We start from the raw sequence: 12,680 nt of genomic DNA, 5'->3' as shown, positions 1-12,680 counted from the left end.
TTAGTGGGCATCTTACTTTACCACTTTTTATGTGTTTCAACCCTAGTACAATGTCCAGTGCACAGTGGGCACTCCACAAATATTTAGTGAATTCTACAATTAAACACCAACCATCGTTAGTCTACACCAACAATTCTTTAGAAATGCTATAGTCACGAAGGAGGTTCAGTAACAATTTGCTTCTTAAATTAGGCATGTGCTCAAGTTGAATAATGGTGCTGAAAAGGGGTATTCTGAGAAGATGCTTTTTTGTTCAGAAAAGGACATCAGGCAATAGAGAGAATTAAGCTCCTTGTATCTGGTACTCCTTGAGTTTTAAATGTACCTTAAGTTCATTTATAATTTTTGAGAGCATTTCTATGAGATAGCATGTTACATTGAACTCATAAGGCATGCATTATCATAAATCAACAACAGAAATATCAAAGGCAGATGAAAACCTTGGTTCATACTCTGATCTTATCAGTTACTAACAAATATTGACAAGTTATAAATGTCACCTATAAAGCAAACTAGTTTTGATCTAGCGCCAAAATGATATGCAAACTGCCCCAGTTTTAGGTAACCAGTTTGTCAAAATTATAACTTGCAATTTTGAAACACATATCTTAACTAACTTTTTGTGACTGCCTGGGGATTTAGATGTGCTGACTACTATGATGTCATCTGTTTCAGCCACTGTTTGTAAGGACTTCACCTTGATTCCCCGGCCAGAAAAATGGTGATAAACATATTGTGCATTCAGTCTTTTGATTAGCAGAGCCCTTTTCCACTTAAAAATGATCCATTTAAAATTGGTAAGACTATCTTATAATAATTATATGGAAAACAATGATGATCTCGTTCAAATATCAGCTCTAAAACTTTCTAACTTTGTGAACTTCAGCATATGTTTTTTTACTCATATGTAAAATGGGGAGATTAGTAATACTCATTTTTTAGGGTCGTTCTGGGAATTTGTTAACATATATAAATATATAGAACAATACCTGGCACGTGGAAAGATTTCAAAATGTCCATTAATATGATGATTGAAAATATGTTTGAAAATAATTTTACATATATCACTCTATATATCCACTGTTACATAAAGGTTTATACAAATGCAATATGTCTTTTATTCACTTTCTTGCATTTCATAGTCCAGCCGCTTCACATAAAGAAGGTAACATCTGTTACTATCAAGAAGGTTGGCTAATACAGAAGATAAAGAGACATTATTAGCCAAGGTCACTGTTTTTTGGTTTTTTTTTTTTAAGAAAGTTGTCCTGATATTTAGAGTAATAAAACAACCATGGCCCTTTTATATGTGTTTGAGGGAAATATTTCTGTACAATTATCCCATTGTCAGTTAAAAATTTTCCCCTTAGTTTCCCTAACATGTTTTTTTTTTTTTTTTTTTCTGTCCATGGAAACGAAGACTCTACCTGTGTTCTGACCTCAGTTCTTTGTAGCTATTTCCAGATGCCTCTCCCACCCCCAGCTCTTCCCACAGTCACCATTAAGGAATATTTTACTGCTTGAAAAAGTTTTAATATTCAGCAGGTTAAGGAAATCAATGGTCAGCTTTAGAATTTTAGTCTCTGCTGAGCTTTCAAGGTGTCAAGGCCCTAAAATAATACGAACAGCAGGAGTACTAAATCTTTCATTATTTCCAGTTTCCCCTTGAGCATACTGACTTTGTGATGAAGAAGCTGTCATTTATACTCTTCTTTATTGCAAGGTAGGTAATAGCTGCAGGAAGAAAAATAAGGAACTGTGTCAAGTTAGCCTGACTGCCATCATGATTAATGTGTAATCATTGCACATTTGCATCTACTCTTTTTTATATACAGGTACTTCATAGATTGGAAGAGTGATGGGGACAGCTACTTTACAATAGATGCAACTGAAGGAACCATCTCTACTAGTGAATTACTAGACAGAGAAAGCACCGCGCAGTATAATTTCTCCATAATTGCGAGTAAAGTTAGTAAGTATGGCATGGACGGAATCAATGTTATACTGCACTTCTTTGGATTTCACACTCTTAAATGAATCCCTGCTGAGGCGTTTTCATTTTCGGACTGACAGCCAAGTGGTCTCTTGGGGAAACTCAGAAACCGGCTCCTTTTCCTCATAGCATAAGTTCAGAAAAATTGTGACAGCTGCCAGTGAGCCCTGTTTGCAGGACTGGATGAATATCTAGCAGTGCATTTCATGGTGAGATCTCATCCTTTTCCACCCTGTAACCTCAAAAATCCACCGGAGTTCCATCTTTCCACGTCTTCATCCCTGTATATATTATTGAGAGCTTCACAGGCCAGGCAGGAGGAAATAACCATCACATGAAATCATCTTTTCTGAAATATTTTCTGAAATTGAAGACAGAATTTTTAAATTCACCCCTCTTCTCTCTCTCTCCTTTCATTAAAATGTATTTTGTTACGAACATCATTGTGAAATATACAAGAGTTTTAAGTTCAATTCTTCAAGTGCAATTCTTCACTCAGAATCTATAGGATTGTTAGGAATTACTCCTTGTGTTGGTTTCTGCTTGGTCCAGAAGTGATCCTTTAGACTGAGAGTGATTATAGGTCTTATGTCTTTGGCTGGACAATTCAGGATATTATCACAACTTCCAAAGGTAACAGATGAGGGTGGGAGTGGAGACCTTGGCTATCAACATAGTTGTCTGTAACAGAAGTGCATCATACCAGTCCTTCTGCTTAGGTTCTCTTGAAAGATTTGAGGAAATCCCTTCTGAATATCTTTCATTTTGTTTTCCTCCTATTCTCTTTCGTGCCTCTGGTACAAGTACTCTGACAGCTAATGTCACCTTTCAGTGCAGGGAGAAGCTAACTGTGAACATTTCTGTTAAGGGGTTTTTGGTCCGTCTCAACTCAGTGGGTGTAAACGGGAAACAATTTTGTTAATCTTCAAAAACTGCTTCCAAACATGCATAATCAGACACCTATTCCCAGGCCTTAATGATGCCTTTAGCTGATTTCATTACTTTTACATTATTCTGATTATTAAAGGTAAATTTAGCATAAAAGAACATGCAGCTTCTGTCTTGTTTGTTGGACTACTTTTCTGTTATGTTAGAAGACTACTGCTCTGAGGCTGCCATGTCACATGTTGTGGTCAGGTTGACAATCCCAGCTCAGCTCAGCCTTCTAACCATACCTGCCAGAGCGCTGGATATGTAAGTAAAACCATCCTGCAACCTCTAGCCAGGCTGCTTGCTAGCTGAATACCACAATGTAGCCTCCATCATTACCATGTGAAATGGAATATATACTCAGACAAATCTTGCCCAGATTCTGATGCACCAAATTGGGAGAAATACTAAAATTGTAATTATCTCAAGCAACTATATTTTTGTGGTCATGTGTTGTTGTACAACAATAGATAACTGAAGAACTCAATGACACCATAAGTTGGAACTTTGATTCCTTGGTAATGGAGGTAAAGATTCTCCAGCTGGAGTAGAAAGGAGAGAGAGAGAAGTAAAATGCATAAATCTCTCTTTTAAAGATTTTTTTTTTTTGAAATATAGTTGATTTGCAATGTTGTGATCATTTAAGATGTACAGCAAAATGATTCAATTATACATGTATATGTATAAATATATATATATATATATTCTTTTTTTACATTCTCTTCCATTGTAGGTTATTACAAGATGTTGAGTATAATTCCCTGTGCTATACAGTAGGTCCTTGTTGGTTATCTATTTTATATATAGTAGCGTGTATATTTTAATCCTAAACTCCTAATTTATCCCTTCACCCTCTTTCCCCTTTGGTAACCATAAGTTTGTTTTCTATGTCTGTGAGTCTATTTCTGTCTTGGAAATAAGTTCATTTGTATAATTTTTTTAGATCCCACATATAAGCGATATCTCATATTTGTCTTTCTCTCTCTGACTTCGTTTACTTAATTTGATAATCTCTAGATCCATCCATGTTGCTGCAACATAAATCACATAAATCTCTCTGATCTGCCCCCCAGAGAGTGCTCCCCTGGTTGCCACTGCTTCTAGGATTAAAATTGACTGGCTAAATGGACTGCCCACATACTCTCTTCATGTGATTTTTGAGTTATTTGGTATTGGGGTCCCTGAGCATCCCATTTGCCCATGAACTTGATATGGGCACCCAGTGGTAGAACTTACAGCTTCTTAATTCCAGGTCCCCTTGTGTAGCAGACGGCTTCTTGGATAAATTAATAGCATGAGTTCTCAACTCCAGCTTTCTGTTTTGTCCACTAGACCCTGAGGAAATTCATATACCCTGGTCATGCTGGTACATTACAGCCTGCTCCTCTACCATATGCTTTCTCTGTCATGCTGTCTCCTTTCAAATCTGTCCTTCTTGCTCTGTTATGTTCTGAGAGCTGATCATCCAGTCAGCTGCCTGAGAAGACATTCTATCAGGAGAGCAGAACCAAATGCCAGTCCCCCAGTTCTCTTTAACTTGTTTTCCTGAAGTTTCCTTTCATGCTAGGCATCTTTCTTCTCTCCCATATCACAGTTACATATGTTATTCATCATTCTTTTCATGCTTTCGGTTATTTCAACTCTGAATTATTTCCTTCATCCATAACACTGAGGAAAGCTTAACTATAATATAGTTAGAAAATAAACTTTAGTATTCTAAGATCTTTGACAAATAGAGTAAAAATGAGATGTCTAAGTTATGGGTTATAAGACCTCTATCGACTATATTATAGTCACTCTCAATTAACTTGGATATAGTAAGTGATAACTGACCAGAGGTAGACTATTCAAAAAATTTCTATTTATCAAAAATGTATTGTCCATAATAGAATATTTTTCATTAGAAAACTATCTTGTGCGACCTACCCTTTCTATTAATGCACATGCAAAACGTGCATATTTTTAGAAGGAGGAGTATTAGGTCCAGTATCTTAACTCAAGATGAAAGTCTGCAGCTAGTTATTCACTCTGTACTGTAACTCTAAAAGGTCTTTTTCTCCCCAGCAGCTACTATAGCTACCAAAACCATCACCATGGTGTGAGGGCACCCATCATAGCAGGTCTGCTACCTGCAGTCAGAGCCTGAGCTTCAAACATTTGGAAAATGGCAGAGGAGTATGCATTCATACAGTGCAAGCAAGTGTCATTGATCCTTAAAAGCTTAGATTTTTCAAACTTAGAAAACTGTATTTTGTTAATTATTAATATAATGAGGGCACATGCTGGCTCCTCTCTGACCTGCTGGATGTAGTTTTTACCTAAATCCAAATTAGGAAACCCCGTTGTGTGGATTCTCATAAGTTATGTTGGCTCTCACTTGGACATATGCAGAACTGAGACTTAGACTCATAATCCATACATACACACAATGTAAAAGGGCTGCCAAGCTAATATTTCTAAGATATCTACCCCTCGTCTATTCCACTGTCTATTCAAAGACTACTGTGTGGAATTTAGAACCCTCAAGGAAGTCTGGTAGGATGAACACTATACACCTCCATGAAAAAGAAAGAGGCTAAGTATATATCACATGGTAATTAAAGATTCTGCAATAAGAATAGATTATTGTGGGTCTTATTTTGTTTCAGTTCACAGAGTTTGAAAGTAAACTTTATATTTTAATACATAAGGCTGCTTTCAATGATCAAATTAACCAGCCTCAGCAGGAAACTCTCATTATGGTGAATGACTGAGAAATAAATAGCCCACACTTGCCCTGCCAAGTGGAACATAATTGTTTAAGTATACCTTACTGCAGATTGAACTAGCAAATGTTTTGGCCCTGACCCTTCTATAAAAACTCTCAGGTGAAATGAAATGGTACAATGATTGAACAACTTCCAATTAATTAAAAAGCAGTCATTAATCAGTGTTGCTATAGTCCAAGGTCCAAATAGTTTTATTAGACTACTAATAATTCTTTTGTGCATTATTGCTTTGCTGTTTTTATACTAGTCTTGAGAATTAAAAAAACGCAAGCCCCCCAAAATCACTTCATTCAAATTATCAGAAACTTCCAATAGGCAAATGTTTCTAATTTCTTTTTTGTTTTGGTGTTATTATAACACATATCATTAGACAAAGATAACTACATTAAAGCCTTAGAACTTTTATATAATTATAAAATAAATGAATGATACCAAAGACAATTCTTCTTTTCTTGGTCATTTTAATTATCCAGATGACAATAGATTGTTTCTATTGTGAAAGAGTTCAAAAATCAGTGGTAGACTTACTGCATGCTATATTTGGGGAAAATGTTATGTGTAAGTATACCATTATGAGTTAGGATTAAATTGTTGAGTAACTTTTAAGGTTATGTAGCATTAGAGCTACTTTGCTTTAGCTTCTTTTTACTTCAACATAATGTATGTAGTATCATCTTCATATATACAGAAAATCAAACTGAGATTATTGTCTATAATTTAGGCTCAACATAACTTCATCTAATTTTTTATAAATTGTATAGAACATTATTTACATGAAAAGTGTTAATGGTTGTGGGTTAAAACTAAGACTGAAGTCTGTTCTTAAGGACAGTTTAGGAATAGAAACTGACCCCAAAAATTATTTTAGTTAGTTATAACTATGCAAATTATGCTGAATTCCAGGGACTTCAGACTTAAGTGCACTCTCATATAGCCTCCAAGGGAAAGTTGCAAAAGGTTTATATTGACCAAACTGTGGTCATTAAGTAATGAAGGATTTAAACAAAAATAAATAGGTTTTTTGGTAGAATTTTTTAAAGGGTTTCTTCTGCCTGTGTGCCAAATAGTTAGCCATGAAATGGTGTTCTCAGACCAAATGAGAAGAAAGTACCTAATGTTTCTATAATAATTGTAAGTGATAATATTATAAATTAGTAAACCAAACTATTATAGTAGCTTTATATACATTCACTCAATTTATTACTGTCCACATTGTAAGAGTGAAGAAATAGAGGCTAAGATTTATTTCCATGTGTCACACAGCAAATGATGACCAAGCTAAGACAGGAGCCCAGGACTCACACTCCAAAACACAATTTCACAGGGACACATATTCACCTCCTTAGGCTTCATTTTTAAATAAGTTAATAGTAAAATTAGTCAAGGTGATTTTTACATACATAGATAATTAAAGTAAACTATAGTAAAAATTTTTATGTACATTTGCATTGTACATATAATTAAGCTGAAATTATTGTTAGCCTTGGCATCTATCTATCTATCTATCTATCTATCCACCTACATTTAAGCTCGTTGGACTGCTTACCTATTAGAAATCTATAGTGCATTTGCATTTTAGAAATAAAATACAGACTCAAAGTATGAGAATAGGGAAATATGTGTGCAATATTATGTGTGTACCAGGGTTGTAGGTAGGTAGATTGCTATCTCTATCCAATAAGTGTTAATTACTAGATAAGACTCAAGCTACAAGAGTTCCTAATGATTTTATTGTGAAGGATCCTTTTTGATAATTTCCCTGTATATGGAAAGATTTTTGCCTACCGACACTATATGGCCTCCTCCCTGCTGGCTGCCCTTAGTGGCAATGCCTTTGCCAAAGACATAAAGAAGATCCTGGACAGTGTGGGCATCAAGGAGGTGGATGACAGCCTGACTCAGCAAGGTCACCTGTGAGCTGAAAGGAAAAAACCCTGAAGATATCAGTCACTGCTCAGGGTATCAGCCATCTGGCCAGCGTGCCCATCTCCACGGGGCAGATCTGCAGCTCTTGCTGCTGCTTCAGCCTTGGCATCAGCAGAGAAAAAAGACGGGAAGAAGAAGGAGTTGCAGGAGTCAGATGACTCCCTGGATTTATCCTGTTGAAGTAGAGTTCTGCTCCCCTGCAAAAGTGATAAGATGTCGTTTCTGACATCAGCGGTATCGCTGATCCCCCATTCTGTTTAGTAGAAGCAAGTCACTAGATCCAGACCACACTTAAGGGCAAAGAATTACATGGAGGTAACTCATGTGGGTATCAGGAAGTGGGGATTCTTGGGAGCCATTTGAGAAAGTTGCCTACCTGATGTGTTTCTTGACAACTAGACAAGTCTTTCAAAAAGTGAAGAAAGTTTAGAGACCATATTACTTAACTACTAGGCCTGAAAATTTTGTGAAAAAGACAACAATCTGGTTGAATTCATAAGTATGCAACCAAAATGCAAAGTGCTGTAAGAGAAAAAATAATTAAAATAATTATTTTTGAAGACATAAGCATAGTATGTCACACAGGAATTATCTTTTGAGCTGAGTCTTTAAAAGATGAAGAAGATACTGAAAAGGAGGAAAGGAGGGTATTCTAGGTTGAGGAAACATCTTAAGCAAAGGCAGAGAGGTATTAAAGCTCATGTCCAGATGAGAAACTAGAAGTAAGGTGGTGCAATTGGTGCCCAGAATGAGTAGGGAAGGCTAAAGAAAATGCATTCAGAAAGGGAGCCTGAGATCTCCTCTCTATTCTCATATAGAATACAGTATTGTTAGGTACAGTCACCATACTGTACAGTACATCCCTAGGACTTATTATATTTTATAACTGGAAGTCTGTACACTTTGATCACATTTACTTTTTGCACACCTCGCACCCCTGCTTCAGGCAACCATTTCAAGATCGATACAAATATCAGATCATTGTGTTGTACACCTAAATTAATATAATGTTGTATGTCAATTATATCTCCATTTTTAAGAAAGAAAGAAAAGAAAGGAAGCCAGAGGCCTTATCAAACAGAGCCTTAAATACCACATGGAGAAATTACGAAGTTTTTTAAGTGGGTTTTTGAGCCCATCCTCATTTCTGCTGTTTCTACTATATGTCCCTAGCTCAACATATGTCCAAAGAGACATATATCACTTCTCCAACTTTCCCCATCTGGTGAGTCTGGAAGGTAGTTATGCAAGGGACCTGCATTCCTGTAAACCAGCACTGGCTGGGTTACATTGTATCCATCTGGGTGACCGAGGTTAACCTCATCAGGATCAAGAGACAAGAGTGAGTCTGGATTCTCTGCAGTGTTTGAGCCGCAGACATTTCTTTCTAATTTGGCCAGTCTTTTTTCAAAAGGGCACTGTAAGTCATATGCACATTTGAGAATAGGCATGCAGGTTGGCCCTTTCTTTTTTACTACTGTTCTTCAACTTCTTAATTGTTACCTGAATCAGAATCACCTGGGACAGTATTCCTGGACCCCATTCAAGACATACTGAATCAGAATTTCTGGGATTATTGCCAAGAAACTCTCCATTTTAGACAAGATACCTAGGTCATCTAATAGATACTGATGTTGGAACCAGTGTGCTAAATTCTCTAAATATTAGCATGGATTTGTGGAAATAAAACAGCTTAATGTTACTATGAAGACATGTACATACTCAGAGAGTGTAGTTGACTTCTGAGGACTAAATAAAACCATTGGTTTCAATTATGGATTGAAGACATTATTTTTTCCTATTTTTTCTCAAATAATTGCCTTTCTCTTACACTTCATGAATATGTTACTTTGCATGTATGAGTCTAAGTAGTTTATGTACTATTTAATATTTCCCTGAGTAACTATATGAAACTATCAATATTTTGTATTCTCTAAGAAAGGTATCTTTGATTTATACTAGTATTGGCAACAATTTACTAGTACTTATAATGCAGAAAAGTAACACATACTTTGAAGAAAGAAGCACTTATAAATATTCAACCATTTTATAAAGCCTTCAATGTGTTGTATACATGGAAATAATAATCATTAACACCACTATAGTCATGGACTTAATTTAGAAATGATACCATTTTTCTCACTATTATATGATGTGTCAATATAATAGAATCCAAGTTGTTATAGTTTATATTTTATTTTAAACTTTCAACTGCTTATGGGTATACTACCATAATCAAACTATTTAGGAGTAGTTTAAACCAGTAAAATTGCTCTATCAAAATAACATACAAAACAATGTCAGGCTTTTTTTTCCCTTAATTAGTATCTGATTTTTCTCCAGAAATTAAAACCACTTGATGAGCTTTTCACCTAATGGTTGAAATTTGGATAAAAATTATGTTTTAGATATGTACAGAAAATTTTAACATCACATATCAAAATTGGAATTTAAAAATAAGAAACATTTTTACATTGAAAATGTTATTTTATTGACCTCATGGACTATATTGTATTTCATCTATTTGTATAGGGATCCTCTCAGATGTGAACTTCCTAGCACCAGGGACTTTATCTTATACCTCATTGATGCCTATGGTTTATTATACTCTCTGGAACACATAGATATGTACATAGTTAATGAATAAATTGTGAGTAGCTTTATAGGCATCCCATCCTGCTGATTTGGCCCTTGGAGTTCCTGGTAAGTTGCTTCTTCTCAGCCTCTGTGCTCACCCGGAGTATGTTGGGCATGATGTAGCTGGAATGGACTGGACGCTGGAAAAAGCTTAATGAAGTCCAGAGGGAAGACCTGTCAGCCCTTCTGCTAAGGCACCAGCACCCCAGGCAGTGGGCCTGTGTGCAGGGGAGCAGGATATCGAAGACCCACGCGGCCTCTGGCTTGACCACACCTTGTCCATGCAGATGCCACCGGCAACGACTGGCTGTCCAAGGTTCAGGCTTTGAAGTGGGGCCAGGAGCTCCCAGGCAGGGGCTGACTTAGGCTGAGACTCCTGGGAGTAGCTGTGATCTCCATCTGCCGATGATGGGGAAAGGGAGCTCCAGAAACTGCCAGCAACCTCCTGGGACTTGTTAGTCAGTCCCCCCAGGCCAGTCTCCGTGTCCCAGAAGACCCCAACCCATTCCCAACCTACAGCCACAGAGGGCAGGTAGGTGGGCTCAGAGGCCCTGCGAGTCAGGACAGGGTGACATGTGGTTCCAAAGGGTGGTGATGCCATTCCAGGAGGCCTGGGGACTGTGGGAGCTGATAGCTGCCTCACAGTCTCCTTGGAAGTAGAAGCCTTGCTGGAAGTGCAGACCTGGAACCAAATGGGAGTTCCACCCCCAGCAGCAGACCCCTGGGGCAAAGTTCCTGCGTGGCCCCTGGAAATGAATGCTGTTCCTGGCACAACGGCCAATGTGCCCTGAGGAGCCCATTGCAGCTGCAGCCCCATAGTTAGAACCCTTCTTTCCTTTTAGTATATATTTTAATATTTCTTATCACTAGGGATTTTTTATCTATTGCTGCATAACAAATTACAATGGAGTTTCTCTGGGTCAGGAATTCTTTTTTTTAAAAAAAAATAAATTTATTTATTTTATTTTTATTTATTTCTGGCTGCGTTGGGTCTTTGTGGCTGCACGCGGGCTTTCTCTAGTTCTGGTGAGCGGGGGCTACCCTTCACGGCGGTGCACAGGCTTCTCATTTTAGTGGCTTGTTGCGGAGCATGGGTTCTAGGGCATGCGGGCTTCAGTAGTTGTGGCACATGGGCTCAGTAGTTGTGGCTCGCAGGCTCTAGAGTGCAGGCTCAGTAGTTGTGGCGCATGGGCTTAGTTGCTCCGCAGCATGTGGGATCTTCCCGGACCAAGTCTCGAACCCATGTCCCCTGAGTTGGCAGGCAGATTCTTAACTACTGTGCCACCAGGGAAGCTCTGGGTCAGGAATTCTAAAAGAATTCATCTTAATATCTGCCCCAGGAAGTCTGGAAGACTTGACAGCTGGGGGCTGGAATCTTCAGAAAGCTCTTGTACTTCAGAAACCCAAAGGCACTGAAACATTTTACTTTCTGCGGCTAATTAAACTCCAAGTAAGGAGTGATGCCAGTCTTCTTTTCTTATCAATGAAGCATAATATAATTGAGGTTCAGTCATGTTGTTGTAGCACGTATCACTGTTTTGTTCCTTTTTATTGTTGAAGAATTTTATTGTATGGATATGCCACGGTTTATCTATTCACCAAAAGATAGACATTAGAATTGTTCCCAGTTTGGGACTATACGCATAATATTTCCATGCACATATTCACATATACAGGCTTTTTGTGGACATTCATTTCATTCTCTTGGGGAGAGACCTAGGAGTGGAGTTGTTGGCTTATAAGTTCATGTTTAAGGTTTAAAGAAAATTCCAATGTATTTTCCAAAATGACTATACAACTCTGTGTTTCTGCCAGTGATCCTTTCCATCAGCAATCCATTTTATTTCTCTCAGCTATGATTTGTGAATTTCAGTTTATAAGTCCTACCTTTATTTTGCTAAATTTATTCCTAAATATTTTATTATCTTTGATTCTATTGTGAATTGAATTTTTCTCAGTTCTATGTCAGTTTCTTCTTTGCTAGTATATTAGGTATAAAATGGCCTTTTTTTATATTGCTGTCTCATCCCACAGCCTTAATATACTTGATTTGATCTATAAGTGTTTTGTGGATTCTTTAGGGTTTCCTCCATACAGGGTCTTGTCATTTTTTGATAAAAAATACTTTTTTTTTCAATCTTAATACTTTTTAAATTTTTATTTTTATTTGTTTGCATTGGATAAACCCTTTAGTGCAATGGTCAATATGTGGTCAGAGCAGACATTCTTGCCATGTGCTCAATATTAAAGAGAAAATATTTAGCCTTTTACCACTGAGTATGATACTGGCTATGGTTTTCTTATAGATGGACTATGTCAGGTTGAAGATGTTGCCTTCTATTCATTACTTGTTGAGAATTTTTTATAAAATCATGAATGGATAAATTTTTTCAAATGCTAATGCTGAGTCTATTGAGATGGCTATG

General features: G+C 37.1%; 1 protein-coding gene across 4 annotated transcripts in view; it reads left to right on the top strand.

The window, feature by feature from the left end:
* CDH12 (cadherin 12) overlaps nt 1-12,680 on the top strand; it is a 986,970-nt gene that overhangs the window by 957,711 nt on the left and 16,579 nt on the right. For all 4 annotated transcript variants that reach the window (XM_067730428.1, XM_067730429.1, XM_067730430.1 and 1 more), the window contains one exon: nt 1,836-1,972. In XM_067730428.1, the coding sequence (XP_067586529.1) occupies nt 1,836-1,972 (137 nt within the window). The remainder of the gene's footprint in view (nt 1-1,835; nt 1,973-12,680) is intronic.

Source organism: Pseudorca crassidens, chromosome 3 (assembly GCF_039906515.1).
Source record: "Pseudorca crassidens isolate mPseCra1 chromosome 3, mPseCra1.hap1, whole genome shotgun sequence".
Lineage (NCBI taxonomy): Eukaryota > Metazoa > Chordata > Mammalia > Artiodactyla > Delphinidae > Pseudorca > Pseudorca crassidens.
This window is presented reverse-complemented; position numbering and strand designations above follow the sequence as displayed.